General features: G+C 45.6%; 1 protein-coding gene across 1 annotated transcript in view; it reads right to left on the bottom strand.

The window, feature by feature from the left end:
- ADAM22 (ADAM metallopeptidase domain 22) overlaps positions 1 to 15645 on the bottom strand; it is a 253471-nt gene that overhangs the window by 113939 nt on the left and 123887 nt on the right. Inside the window, 1 exon segment of the mRNA XM_044292767.1 lies at positions 10728 to 10791. Within this exon segment, the coding sequence (XP_044148702.1) occupies positions 10728 to 10791 (64 nt within the window).

Below are 15645 nucleotides of genomic sequence, written 5' to 3' on the forward strand. Positions count from 1 at the left end.
GACCCATTAAAGGTCCTCTTTAACTGTCTTGGACATGGAGTTCACTAGAGCTTCACAGGTCACCACTGGAATCCTCTTCCACTCCTCCATGACCACATCACCTGGTGGATGTTAGAGACCTTGCGCTCCTCCACCTTCCCTCTGAGGATGCCCCACAGATGCTCAATAGGGTTTTGGTCTGGAGACCTGCTTGGCCAGTCCAGCACCTTTACCATCAGTTTCTTTAGCAAGGCAGTGGTCTTCTTGGAGGTGTGTTTGGGGTCGTTATGTTGGAACACTGCCCTGCGGCCCAGTTTCCGGAGGGGATCAAGCTCTGCTTCAGTATGTCACAGTACATGATGGCATTCATGGTTCCCTCAATGAACTGTAGCTCCCCACAGCCGGCAGCACTCATACAGCCACAAACCACACTCCACCACCATGCCTGACTGTAGGCAGGACACACTTGTCTTTGTGCTCCTCACCTGGTTGCCGCCACACACTCCTGACACCATCTGAACCAAATAAGTTTATCTTGGTTCCAGTAATCCATGTCCTTCTTCTGCTTGTCTTCAGCAAACTGTTTGCAGACTTTCTTGTGCATCTTCCTTCTGGGACGACAGGCAATGTGATGCAGTGTTCGGTGTATGGTCTGAGCACTGACAGGCTGACCCCCCCACCCTGTAACCTCTGCAGCAATGCTGGCAGCACTCGTACAACCTCTGGCTATGGCGCTGAGCACGTGCACTCAACTTCTTTGGTCGACCATGGTGAGGCCTGTTCTGAGTGGAACCTGTCTTGTTAAACCGTTGTATGGTCTTGGCCACCGGGCTGCAGCTCAGTTTCAGGGTCCTGGCAATCTTCTTATAGCCTCGGCCATCTTTATACAGAGCAACAATTCTTTTTTTCAGATCCTCAGAGAGTTCTTTGCCACGAGGAGCCGTGTTGAACTTCCAGTGACCAGTATGAGAGAGAGCGAAAACACCAAATCTAACTCACCTGCTCCCCATTCACACCTAAGACTGTAACACTAACGAGTCACATGACACCAGGGAGGGAAATCGGCTAATTGGGCACAATTTGCCCATTTTCACTGAGGGGTGTACTCACTTTTGTAGCCAGCGGTGTAGACATTAATGGCTGTGTGTTATTTTGAGGACACACCCAATTTACACTGATATACAAGCCGTACACTGACTACTGTACATGTATCAAAGTGTCAGATCTTCAGTCCTGTCCCATGAAAAGATGGAATAAAATATTTACAAACATGTGAGGGGTGGACTGACTTTTGTTAGGTACTGTACTTTCAAAGAACATAACCCTGGTAGACCCAATGGTGTGCTTCAGGAACCTAAAAGTAGTCAGGGTTGACCAACGAACCCTAACTATTCCTCACTACTTGCTCCCCACGGGGCGGTGACGCGGCTCTGCTGCATTCGTGTACTGCAGCGGGCTCTAATTAAACTAATGAAGACCGCACTGGTCAGCGAGTCTGTATTGGCGTCTGAAATGGCCACGCTGTTTTGAAGGCGATGCCCAGCCATTAACAGTAAAGACCCACTGAACAGTGTGGTCTCCATTAGGCTAGGGCTACACTGGTCGCTGTGCAGTGCTGATCTCGTAGAAATGAATGGGATGGCCGTCGCAAGAAATCCAGCCATGTTGTATTTCTTGCGACTGCCGTGGCGATCCCATTCATTTCTATGGGATCACCGCTACTCAGCGATCCTGGCCGCGACCTGTGTAGCACTAGCCTTAGTTTAGTTATTGAATGCAGCGCGGCCACGTCTTAACTGTTACAAGTTGCACCGTATGGTCGTACCCTAACAAAAACTTCAGTAGTTTGGTTTTGCAAACCTGTACAATGCCTTTAAAGAGGTATTCCGGTAATAGCTATATAGAGGATAACTGCTATATTGGTGGGGGACTGATAACTTGGACCCACACAATCACAGGGTCCTCTGCTCCTCCATTCATTGTCAAGTGCAGAGCTCTTTATCAGTACCATAGACTCTACTGCTGTTCTATGCAGCTCCGCTCGGCCACGATCAGACACCCACTAATCCAGCTGTTATCAATAGGGGATAACATGGAATTACCCCTTTAAGTATTAAGGTGGCCAAACACCTTCATTAGCTGTAAGCCAAGGGTCGTTCATCTAACGGCTATTCCTCCAAACCTCACTCATACATGTGTTCCAAATGAGGAGAGGGAAATATGTTGCCGTCAGACCTTTCTGATGGTGGAGAGGATTGGGCATGTTGAATTTCAGTGTCTTCTCTCTTCTCCCCCCCAAAAAAAACAGACCAGCCCCCCAAAATCATCAGGTTTGCTGACCTTGATCCAATGTGTATGGCCATGTTTACATGATGCTTAATAAAGGGTTGGGCAAAGCTTTTCTGCAGCTGGCTTATAGATGGGTAGGGGTCCCATATAGGAGGGGGTCTGTCACCAGGACAATCACTGATAAACCTGGCACAATGCCTTGCAGAGCTAGCTCAGCTGAATGTAATGATACCTTGCACTTGGCGATCTGTTTCTTCATCCTGGAGAAAAAGTACTTTTATGCCATATGCAAATGAGCAGTTGTGTGCACCGAGGGCGGGCCCAAGCCACCGTGTGCATTCTCGCCCCTCCCTCTCCTTGATTGGCAGGGTCATGGTTCCTGCCTGGTCAATCAGGATGGAGAAGGAGGAGCAAGAATGCACCGAGTGGCTTGGGCCGCCCTCGGTGCACATAACTGCTCACTGGGGCGTGAAGGGCGTCATTACATTCGGCTGAGCTAGTCCTACAAGACATTTGAAAGCTATGGGGGGGGGGGGGGGGGTTTACATCGGTCATTTCCATCAATGCAGTTACAGAAGAAAATGTCTATGGGATAAAAAGTCTATATTTTTTACAGAACTTTTGTAAATACATTGAGAGAAGATGTATATTTCTTTAAAATAAAGCTCCTATGAGGTAGATGACAGGGCTAAGGGATTTTCCCTTTTTGTTTTTATAACATATCGACTGATAACCTCTGGCTCCCGTCTTACCCCCGTCCTCTACCATTGCCCCACCATAGGGGCTAGTGCAGGAAACCCGGTGGGATGGGTGGGCAGGCTGAGGTATAGGGTCAACTCATTTTTTATTTATTTTTCTCCTTGTTGATCTGAAAATGCACCGCAGATCGTTTGTCCGGGGAACGTCTGAGAACGGATGCTCCGGGCCCCATTTATCAAAACCAAATAAAAAAAATAAAAAAAACTGGCCTTCTGGCACCCGAAGCTCAATTATGATTGCTCGTAGGGTGCTGTAAACATATGGCGGTGTCAGCTGTATTAGTTAACTCTGTCACCCCATCGGTGCCCGTACAGTCACTGGGTGCTGATGGGCTACCATGGCAGCTCAGGCCTGACAAAGGCTACCTCGTCTGTGAGGTTATTAGGCCGTGTAACACTGACGGGCATAATGCACTGCAGTACAGGAGTATTGAAATATATTATGGAAGGGATTGGAGGATCACAGGTTGAAGTCCTAGTGGGAGATAAAAAGAAATATATTTCTATGTACCGTACAAAGAAAAAAAAAAGTAATTTTTTATATCTAAAAATCAAAGAAAAATTTATCAGAATTAAAAGGGTATTCTGGGGCAGGGCGAGGGGGGGGGGGGGAGTCATTTTAATTGGAGTGGGGTAAAATAACAAACAATCTTTCTTCAATTTACTAATCCCTTCCGCTGCTTCAGTCCCAGCTCCTCTCCACGTCATGGCTCGGCATGCTGGAAATGGATTGGACTACCCTCTCTGACAATTGCTGGCCGTAATGTTGACCCACCTCAATCAATGATTGGCCAAGAGGGCAGTGCAAGTCATTTCGGACATGTCGAGCCAGAGACCAGGAAGTGGAGAGGAGCAGAGACCAGAGCAGTGGCCGAACTGCAGCAGCCGGGGTTCCGTAAGTAAAGTGTTTTTGTTTTGTTTTTTTAGCCCACCCTGGCCCTGTTTCCAGTTAATATTATTCAAATGGAGTATACCTCAAAATTAACTTGTTTGTATGACATGGTGACCAGATAAAAAAAAACAATTACATTTTTTTTTCCAACGCGCCCCCCCCCCCCCCCCCCAAAAAAAAATTAAAATAATGAAAAGTAGTAGATTCTATCTAACCCAAAAGTGGTGCCAATGAAAACTACAGTGCTACCTATGGAAAATAAGTAAGCTCTCAAGTCAACAGAAAAAGAAAAAAAGTGAGGACTCTTGGAACACAGTTATGCCTACACTAAAAATAAAAAAAACTTGGTTAAAATAGGCTACTAGAGCAGATTTATATTAGGTTTGATAAATAAGGCGCTACGCCTAGTGCAGGGTCTGAGGGGGCGGAGCATGACAAAGGGATTCTCTCTCTGAACCTCTGACATGCCCCACCCCCAGGATCTGCACTGGAAACAACCCCATCGGCCCACACCGTTCTCTTTGATAAATGTCAAAAAGAGAGGTCACCCTGTTTCCAATCCTGATATTTGATTTGTAACCTTCCTTACAGCACAGTGTGAATGGTTGTGTTACAACAAAACAAATATAATGGCTCCACCAGAAGGCGCAAACCACCAACAAACCTACAATGCAATGAGAGCTCCTTCCTTTCGGTTGGATTCCAGAGAGGTTGTTTTACTGTATTTTCTATGCAGTCCATAGGTTTCGGTATTTTAGCTGCTAGTGTAAAGTGCTTGATTTTGTTACGGTCCCTCGATGTTTACATGCCGGTCATGTTGAGTTTTGATGTATTTTTATCAAATGGTGAAATAAAATTTTTAATGACTGGTCTGAACATTGTATCATGTGTGTGTTTATTTTATTTTTATTGCGTGACTACCCGGAGACAGTTGTGGTGCTGCTTTTAGAAGAAAGCAGCCATGTTTTTCTAATCCTGAACAAACCCCTTTAATGTTTGAAGGAAATCCATCGGTCTTAAAGGGGTTTTCTAAGATAGATGTTCTACCTGTAGAAAGTCCAACCCCCCCTTCCCTATACCCCAAGAATGATTGGTAGAGAGAAAGGTATGTGGCACTACCTTCACTGCCATGTTCTGCACACTGTGCGGTCCATGTAGGCACAAAGTAATGGGTGGAATCTGGGAATACTCCGGCCCTATTAGTTCTGTGCTCCAGTGCATCACTAACATAAAAAAAAAAAATGAGTGCAGAAAACCCCTCCGATCTCTAGAACGAGCAAGGGAAGCTCGCAAATATTGTTCTCTCTCCTCGTTGAAGAGGACGGAATCGAGACTGGCCCCTAGATTTCTATAGAGGACAGAATCAAGACAGGCCCATAGAAGTCTATAGAGGATGAAATTGAGACGGGCCCCTAGACTTCTATAGAGGACAGAATCGAGATGGGCCCATAGACTTCCATGGCATTTGTCTCGTGCAGCAAGGAGAGAAAGCAAGATATGCACTCACTTCTCTCCCCTAATTCTAGAGATTGTGGGGTGTCTCTGCACTCAGACCCCCACCGATCAAAACTTTTTAGTGTGTCTCTATGACATATCAAACATTTTTTGAAAAGTTATTGACGCTTTAATGCCTACCTAACAAAATGTCAGTAAAAGTCCCCTAGTGGGGAAAAAAAAGTTCTATAAAGTTTGGAGCAGTTGGAAGGGACCACGGTACACCGCCAACCACTGCAGCCTCTTCCTGGGTCAGTGACGTCACGTTCATAAGTCACATGACCTATGTGAAAAATGGGTCTAGGCTGCGATACCAAGCATAGCCACTACACAATGTATGGCGCTGTGCTTGTATACTATCAGCAGGGGTCACTTTCTCCCCCCCCGGTCAAATACTGATGATCTTTCCTAAGGATGGGTCATGAATTAAGTCCCGAAAAACCCAACACCTCATGCAGTGACCGGTGTCGCAACAATGGAGGAATTGCTTATTCATAAAAATTCACATGGATGTTACTACATGTGACATACAACCAATGAAAACAAACTATGGCAAGGCACAAACTAAAAGCAATTGCTGCATTTGTAACACCAAACTTGTCCCTTAGGCCTCATGCACACACGAGTGTGGCGGTCCACAAAGTATGGATACCATCAGTGTTGCATCTGCATTTGTTTGCGGAGCCATCGACTTCAATGAGTACGTGGTCCGCATTTTGCACCAAGTATAGTACAGAGGTGGAAAGCACACGGATCATCGCTGTGCTTTTCATATCTATATGTCCGATCCACAAAAAGATAGAATATGTCCGTGAAATGCAGACCACAAACCCAATGAGTCCACAAAAAAAAAAAATGCAGATGGGACACTGACGCATATATATTTTGTGTATCTACACTTTGCGGACATGAGACAACCCCTTTAAGGCCTCATGCACATCTTAGACAATGGGGGCGTATGGCTAGGATATGCCTCCATTGTCTTATAGGTGCGGGTCCCACCGCTGGGACCCGCACCTATATTAAAAACGGAGCTCTGCAAAATTGGTGGATGGAGGACTCTGGTCCGGCCACTACCAAGCGCTCTCCCCATTGAAGTGAATTGGAGTGCACAGCGCATGACCGGCCACCGCTCCCATTTATTTTCCATGGGCCTGACTGAAATAGCCGAGCCAGCGGCTGCGTTCTCGATATGGGTGCGGGTCCCGCGCCTATCAGACAGTGGAGACATATCCAAGCGACAAGCCCTTTTTAAAGGGTTAAAGCATTTTCTACTTTAATAGCCAACTTTCTCCATATTAAGGGTCCATTCACATGTCTGTAGAATGTGTCCGCACCCGTTCCGCAATTATCCGAAATGGGTGCGGACCCATTCATTCTCTATGGGGCAGGAATGGGTGCAGACAGCACACAGTGTGCTATTTGCATTTCCGGAGCGCAGCCCCGATCTTCCGGTCCGTGGCTCGGGAAAAAAAATAGACCATGTCCTATTCTTGTCCGCAATTGCGGACAAGAATAGGCAGTTCTATGGGGGGTGCCGGCCGAGTGTATTGTGGATCCGCAATACACTACGGATGTGTGAATAGACCCTTAAGGGGTTCTCCCATCATCACCAGAAGCCTGGATATACATAAATGTTTGGGTGCCCCACATAGTAGTGTGCGCCAATGACTACAGGGTCACTACCCCATGAATTTCCCCCCTGGATACATCACTGCCGCTTACAGAAGATATCAGCACCGCCATATACATATAAGACCAACCGGCGCGCACACTCAGCACCCACCACATCCATTAGAAATTTTGGTTGCATGTGATTAGCTTGCAGAGGTTTGCCACTACAGGCAATTCTTCAATCTTCTGGCACATGTTCCCAAATTTCCCATCCAATGGAATGTTGTTCGGGACTATAATATTAGGAAGTGGCGCAGCGCCACACATTTTCAAAAGGCTGTGTCCGGTATTGCAGTTCAGCCCCATTGGGAGTCCTGATGAAGGGAGCCCCCACTATTACCACAAACGCTTGTGTTAGGCCTCATGCACACGACCATATATTGGGTTCCGCGTCCGATCCGTATTCTTTTGCGGTTCACACGCAGACCCATTCATTTCTGTGGGTCTGCCAAAAATGCGGACAGCACACGGATGTCGTCCGTGTGTTGTCCACATACGTGCGGCCCTTCCGCAAATAATAGAAAATGTCCTATTCTTGTCTGTATTGTGGATCTGTGGTTTGCGTACCGCAAAATACATACGTTCGCGTGCATGAGGCCTAAGGCAGCCACCCCCTTCAAGTCATTTTAGACACAATTTGCAACTATTACAAAGTACTTTGATGGTGACACATGACGCTTAACGTACGCTTAGAGCCGTATTCACATAGCCTGTACTGACACACATAACTTGCACTCTGTGTATGTCATATGGCGACACATTACAGCAGGGGTCAGCAACCTCCGGCACGACAGCTGTTCTGAAACTACAATTCCCAGCATGCACATTCGCTTGGCCGTTCTCAATACTCTCATAGAACTGAATGGAGCATGCTGGGAGTTGTAGGTTAAAGGGGCTATCCTCAGGATAGGTCATCAATATCAGATCGGTGGGGGGTCCGACTCTCAGGACCCCCACCAATCAGCTGTTAGAAGAGGCTGGAGCTGCGTGAGTGCCGCTGCCTCTTCCTAGGCCAGTGACGTCACTATACATCGTTCACATGGCCTAGTTGCAGCTCAGCCTCATTCAAGTCAATGGGCCTGAGCTGCAGTACCAAGCACAGCCACTATACAATGGACGGCACTGTGTTTGGAGCCTGCAGTGTTCACCACAGCATTCCGGTTCCCTGAAACAGTTTATCGGCGGGGGTGCCAGGACTCCGAACCCCGCCAATGTGATAATGAGACCTATCCTGAGGATAGGTCATCATTATCATTTCCCGGATTACAACCCCTTTAACCCGTAGAGGACCCTTGCCGTACATGCACAGCGCTGGTACATGTACGGCAGGCTGATCGGGCGGGTGCAGGAGCTGCGCCCGCCCGATCAGCGGCAAGGACCCAGCAGTCACTGACAGCCGGGCCTCTGCTGCATACACCGGCATCAGTGAAAACATAGATGGCGGCGTATTAACCCCTTGTACGCCGTGGTCAAAGCTGACAGCGGCATGCAGAGGGTTTGCGAAAGGATACGGGTGCCCTCCGCATCTCAATCGGGTCCCCGCGCTGCAGTGACGGCGACCCGATGGAAGAGAAGGCAGCCCGATGCCTTCCATAGGCATCGGGGCTTGCCTTCTACGGAAGCCTGTGAGATCCAACCCCCTAGGCTGGGTCTCACAGGCAGGCTGCAAGTGTAAAGGCTGACAGCAAATGCATTACAATACAGGATGTATTATAATGTATTGCAGAGGGGGGCAGACCCCAGAAGTTGAAGTCCCAGAGTGGGACAAAAAAAAATTTGAAAAGTGTTTTTCAGAATAAAAAAAAAAAAGTTTGAAGAAAAAAAAAAAAATTCAAAAATAAAACATTAAATTGTAAATAAAAAAAGAAAAGAAAACAGGAACGCCGTAGAAAAAATGAAAAAGGCATATGCCCCCCAAAATAGTGCCAATCAAACAGTCTCCTCATCCCGCAAAAAATTAGGCCCTACATAAAGCAATCGGGCAAAAAATGTTAAAAAAAAAAAACTATGGCTCTAAAACATAATTTTTTTTCTTTACATATTAGGTATCGCCGTGTCTGTAACAACCAGGTCTACTGAAATATCACATGACCTAACCCCTCAGGTGAACACCGTAAAACAAAAAATATATAAAAACGGTGTCAAAACCATTTGTTTGTTTGTCACCTTACATTACAAAAAGTGTAATACCAAGTGATCAAAAAGTCATACGCACCCTAAAATAGTACCATTTAAACTGTCATCTCATCCCGCAAAAAATGAGACCCTACCTAAGATCACTCAAAAAATATAAAAACTGTGGCTCTCAGAATATGGAGACACTAAAAACATGATATTTTTTTTGTTTCAAACATGATTTTATTATGTAAAACTTAAATAAATAAATAGTATACATATTAGGTATTGCCACATCCATAACGACCTGCTGTATAAAAATATCACATGCCCTAACCCCTCAGGTGGACACCATAAAAAAAATTTAAATAAAAACTGTAAAAGCAATTTTTTGTCATCTTACATCGCAAAAGGTGTAATACCAAGCGATCAAAAAGTAATATGCACCAAAATAGTACCAATAAAACAGTCATCTGATCCCACAAAAAATGAGACCCTACATAAGACAATCGCCCAAAAAATTAAAAAAAAATATGGCTTTCAGAATATGGAGACACAAAAAAATATTTTTTCTAAAATGATATTGTCGTGTCCGTAACAACCTGTTCTATAAAAATACCACATGATCTAACCTGTCAGATGAACATTGTAAATTACTAAAAATAAAAACGGTGCCAAAATAGCAATTTTTTTGTTACCTTGCCTCACAAAAAGTGTAATATAGAGCAACAAAAAATCATATGTACCCTAAAATAGTACCAACAAAACTGCCACCAAAATGGGGTCACTTTTTTGGAGTTTCTACTCTAGGGGTGCATCAGGGGGTCTTCAAATGTGACATGGCAGCTTAAAATTATCCCAGTGAAATCTGCCCTCCAAAAACCATATGGAGTTCCTTTCCTTCTGCGCCCTGCCGTGTGCCCGTACAGCAGTTTACGATCACAAATGGGATGTTTCTGTAAACGACAGAATCAGGGCAATAAATATTGAGTTTTCTTTGGCTGTTAACCCTTGCTTTGTTACTGGAAAAAAATGATTAAAATGGAAAATCTGCCCAAAAAGTGAAATTTCTGAAATTTGGGATTAGAAAAAAAATAAAAATATTGACTGAAATTTTACCACTAACATGAAGTACAATGTGTCACGAGAAAACAATCTCAGAATGGCTTGGATAAGTAAAAGCGTTCCAAAGCTATTACCACATAAAGTGACACATGTAAAATTCCAAAAAAACGGCCTGGTTCTTAAGGTGAAAAATGGCAGGGTCCTGAAGGGGTTAAGAACAGATGGAGTACTGGAGGTTGCTGACCCCCGGTCTCTTCTAGAAACAGTGTCTTAGCTGAGAATGGCTCAATCGATTGGTGGCAGGTCCCATGGACTTCTATGGGTGTGGTATCATGGCTATGTACAACTCAGACTCGTACTGAGCAGTAATAACTGCAGTGTGTACAAAGCCTTAGCACTATCAGTATTACAACCAACAATACACATAACCCTGGATTTATAGAAAAGCTTAGAGGACTTACGTTTGGTTTGTATTTCTCTCCTGGTTCAATGAGATACGTCTGATTCCCATCACAGAACATCCCACTGGGAAAAGTAAAAAAAAAAAGTTATTTATAAGCATTTATAGAATAAAACATATCAAACATAGTTCTGATATAATATATGTGTGTGTATGTATTGTGGGGACTCGCTCTGGTAGACAGGATTAGAGACGCAGTATAGAGGCAACAAACACGTTCTTTGTATCAAACAGTTCAGTGTTTTATTCACACTTTAGGCAAGTGACAAAACAAGCAGACATATTCAAACAAAAAGTCACCTTGCGGTGTTGGTGGTAATTCACACCATGCGGCAATTCTGCCTCAAAGAGCCCTTGCTGATAGCAGCACCAACCTGTTTTCACGACAAAAAACGGTAGCAAGCCTTTATCCAGACACAAGGCTCCCAGATCTCAACACAGAGACATGGCTTCTGAGCCCAGCTGCTTATTGAAGGACAGCCAGGTGCTGCCAAAACCCGGAGCAGCATTTAAAATCCGGTCCGGTATTTGACCTCACCTGGCTGTAAATCAGCCCAGCAGCACATGCTGGGAGAAAAATACCTGTTTTCCCAGACCAAACCTCTCACTGTGTCACAGTATGTATGTATGTTCCGTGATCACTCAAAACGTAACCATCGATTTCAACTCTCAAGGGAGTGGGGTGCTGTGAAACTCACTGTTAAAGGGGTGGGCTGCTGTGAAGGTCAGGAATGGGCTGCTGTGGAGGTCCCATTTTAAAGTAGCGGGGCACTGTGGGTGGGTCAGTGTTAGGGCTGTTTCACACAAGCGGATGCAGTGCGTGACATCCGCTCCGTGAATAACAGCCAAGACCCGATGCAGACTGCAGAGGCACGGAGCATTAACATGACTGATAATGCTCCGTACCTCTCTGTGATCTCTTTACTACGAAATCACAGCGAGATAAAGTTGTCACTGTGATTTTGTAGTGAAGAGATCACAGAGAGGCACGGAGCATTATCAGTCATGTTAATGCTCCGTGCCTCTGCAGTCTGCATCGGGTCTTGGCTGTTATTCACGGAGCGGATGTCACGCACGGCATCCGCTCGTGTGAAACAGCCCTTAAAGGGATTCTGTCACCAGGTTTCACCCCTGTCAGCTAAACATATGCTGATGTTCAGGGCCTCATCAGGATTCCTAATGTGGGCTTCTAAATGTGATCTGTAGCCCTATTTTGCTAAAAAAAACTGCTTTTACTAACCTGTCACTCAATGAAATAAGGTGCCCAAAGGGATGCAAGCTGCCGGCCGCACCCGCTGCCGTTCGTGCCCAGCGCCGCCTTTCCAGACTTCTGCGCCGCCTCCTAATCCTCTGTGCCACCTCTCGCTCTCCCTCCCTCCCCCCTCCTCCTGCTGTAAGATCTCACGCGTGCGCACAGGGTTTCTAAAAACGAAGTGCGCATGCGCCGGCACTTCGCTCAACCCCTGTATGACCTGTATGACGCGCAAGATCTTACAGCAGAAGGAGGGGGGAGGGAGAGTGAGAGGCGGCACAGAGGATTAGGAGGCGGCGCAGAAGTCTGGAAAGGTGGCGCTGGGCACGAACAGCGGCGGGTGCGGCCGGCACTCTGCATCCCTTGACATCCCCTTGGGCACCTTATTTCTTTGACTGACAGGTTAGTAAAACCAGTTTTTTAGCAAAATAAGGCTACGGATCACATTTAGAAGCCCACATTAGGAATCCTGATGAGGCCCTGAACATCAGCATATGTTTAGCTGACAGGGGTGAAACCTGGTGACAGAATCCCTTTAAGGGGTGGGGTCCTGTAGAGGTCACTGTTATGGGGGATGCTGTCGATATCTTTTAACGACACACACAAACATTAAATTAAATAGATTAAATATACCCATGTGAAGCCGGGTCCCTCTGCTAGTTCTATATAAAAAGTTCAGTAACTTTGCCTTTGGTATTGCAGCAATTCTGGACCTTTTCTAGTAGTTTTCCTCATCGCTGCTGGTCGCCCTTGGAAACAGACAGCAGTTTATTGGCACTGTGCTGTCAGACATGTGATACGAGTTCCCACAATGCACTGCTCTCAGTACAGGAAACAGAATTAGGTCAGTGCCAATTCTGCAAGGATGCTGTCACTTTTTGCTGTCGAAATGACAAACCACGGTGGGACACTAAAGGAAACCATTGTGCTTGGGGGGGGGGGGGGGGTCAATCGGTCCCATTTAGTGCGCTGCATCCATCATAAGCATCATTGCATCTGTTATAAATTGAAGCCATGATGCCAGTGTGAACGGTGTCTGAATGGCCTTTTATCTTCTTTAGAAATGAATGGAGAACAGAAAAGTAATGTAATGACACGTTCCCGTTAAAGCAGGGGTGCACAACCTTTTTTGGTCTGGGGGCCGCATTGTCACATCGCTCTATTTGAAGGTGCCGCAAATAAAAAAATGTTGATCGGCGCTCATCTGCCTATTACACAAGCCAGTGTAAAGTGACTGGGTCATTTCGCCTTCATTTAGATTACACAGGGAGATGTGCTGCAGATAATCGTACATCTTTCATCCTGATAAAATATGCAAATCAGCTGACAAATGAGCAATTCCTTGTTTATCGACTGATCAGCTGCACGATTATACCGGCCAGATATAAGATATGAGTGCTTCTTATGAACACTTGTTCCCAGTAATTGTCCTGCGGCATAGTCCCTGAAACCAAAGAGTTATACTTACCTGCTCCCCGCCTCTCCGGTCCTTCAAACTGCCTCCGCTGTTTACACCTGACAGTGCATGGACATGGTCATACACCAGTCCAGACAATGACTGGCTTAGGCGGTGATGTGGCCACAAGCAGCGTGTCACTGCTGAAGCCAGTCATTGACTGCAGCCGTGCAAGTGACCATGGTCATGCACTGTCAGGTGTAAACAGCGCAGGAACCAGAATATGGAGGTAGCGGGGGCAGCGCAGAGGACCAGAGCAGAGTGGAGCAGGTAAGTGTGAATCTTCTATTTCAGAGGCCATGCTGCAGGCCTCATTTTTACCAGAAAAGTGGCGACATTTCCTTCTATCCTGCCTCCTATTTATAAATCGGTGCTTTCCTTCACTGCAGAGGACGGAGCTCACTGGTTATTACCATCTCCTGCCAATCTAGTTATAGGTGCCCTGCAGTAACCAGTAAGCACATTGCCTTGCTAGTGGGGAAGGCGCCTATTGGTTAACGCTTGAATGACCAGGCCTGAAAAGGCCTTAATGACCAGACACTTTTTTGTGATTTAGCGCGCGTGGTGGTTCAAATGGTTGTAACTATCTTATTTGTTGGACTACCAAGATAATTTTTGCAACAATTTTTATTTGGGGAAAACTGTACAAAACGTTTTTAAAAAGTATATTTTTTTCAAACTATAGCTCCTTATTCTTTAAATATGCAAACTGACACCAAAATAAATTATTATAATTAGATCTCTATTTTGTGTATTTTGCTATATAATATGAAAAGTTTCACGTGAATGGGGCGGTAATGGTGACGGTTTTGATTGGTGTGGGTGTCTTTTCTTTTATGTATGATTTTTTTTTTTTTACTTAATATATTTCTGCTCATAAAAAGACCTTGGGGACTCTGTCACTTTTTTTTTTTTTTGCACTTTTTCATAAAAAGACTGTGGTGGGACAGTGAACACTCTCTTTTATTAAGCACTTTTTCCTTTTTATAAAAATTTTTTTATTTATTTAGTTTTCACATTTTTTTTTTAAATCATTTTTTTTAAAATATATTTTTACCATATAATTTGTCCCCAAGAGGTCACTGAAAGACCTTTGGGAGACAATAAGTGACTTTTTTTTTTTACTATTTCCACTGTAACTGGAGCATCCAAAGGAGCCCCAGTTACAGGGAAACCAGCCTGCTGCGGAGGCTTTGTACCAGGGCAGCGCTCCTCTGTTCCCGAGACACCCAGAGATCACGTGATCGCTGGGTCTACAATGCAGAGCGCTCATAGAGGAGAAGGCAGAAGTGCTAATAAAGCGCTTCTGTCTTCTCCTCGGCTTCCCCCCGGCTTCCCCCCTCTCACTAATAGCTGGGGACCCTTTCTGCTCCTGCTACTGTGCAGGAGCAAAACCTGGGATCCATCTGCTGTGCGGCGCTCTGTGCAGAAACACAGCTGATTGCAGGATCAGCTGTGTATCTGCCCAGCAAGGCGGGGGCCACAAACCATGGCTCTGGGGGCCGCATGCGGCCCGCGGGCCGCAGGTTGTGCACCCCTGCTTTAAAGGAACACTCCTGAAGAAATTGTGCCGGGTGTAGGGTCTGAAGGCGCGGAGCAAAACTCAAGGATGTAAAGGGGTTTTCCCCAGGAGTATAATATTGATGACTTATTCTAAGGATCAGTAACTGATCAGTGGGGGTCCGACTCCCAAATATCACCCACCAATCAGCTGTCTGAAGAGGCCAAGATCTCCGAACTGCAGCTTCCCCACAATATAACAAACACAGCACCGAACATTGTATAGTGGCTGTGCTTGGTATTGCAGCCCAGGCTCATTCGTTTGAATGGGACTGATGAACGTAACATCACTGGCCTATGAAGAGGCAGCGCTTACCGGAGCACCGCAACCTCTTCAAACAGTTGATCAGTTGGACCCCCACCGATCTGATATCGAGGACCTCTCTTGAGGATAAGTCATCAATAGTCTACTTCCGGAGAACCCTCATAAAGAATGACAGAGAGACGACTCTCACAAGCTACTCTCTCGCTTCGCAGGTAGAAGCATTGCGATAATGGAGCAGTTTACTTGTGGAAATTTCCCGACTATCTTAGGGTACAGAATTTCCACAGAGTTTAAAGTGACCTGTTGCATAGTAAGTCAACTTACAGATCAAGAATTCCCAGAGCCTGTAGATAAGATTTGTAATATATGTAAATGAGCTTCTAGGA

Source organism: Bufo gargarizans, chromosome 5 (genome assembly GCF_014858855.1).
Source record: "Bufo gargarizans isolate SCDJY-AF-19 chromosome 5, ASM1485885v1, whole genome shotgun sequence".
Taxonomy (NCBI): domain Eukaryota; kingdom Metazoa; phylum Chordata; class Amphibia; order Anura; family Bufonidae; genus Bufo; species Bufo gargarizans.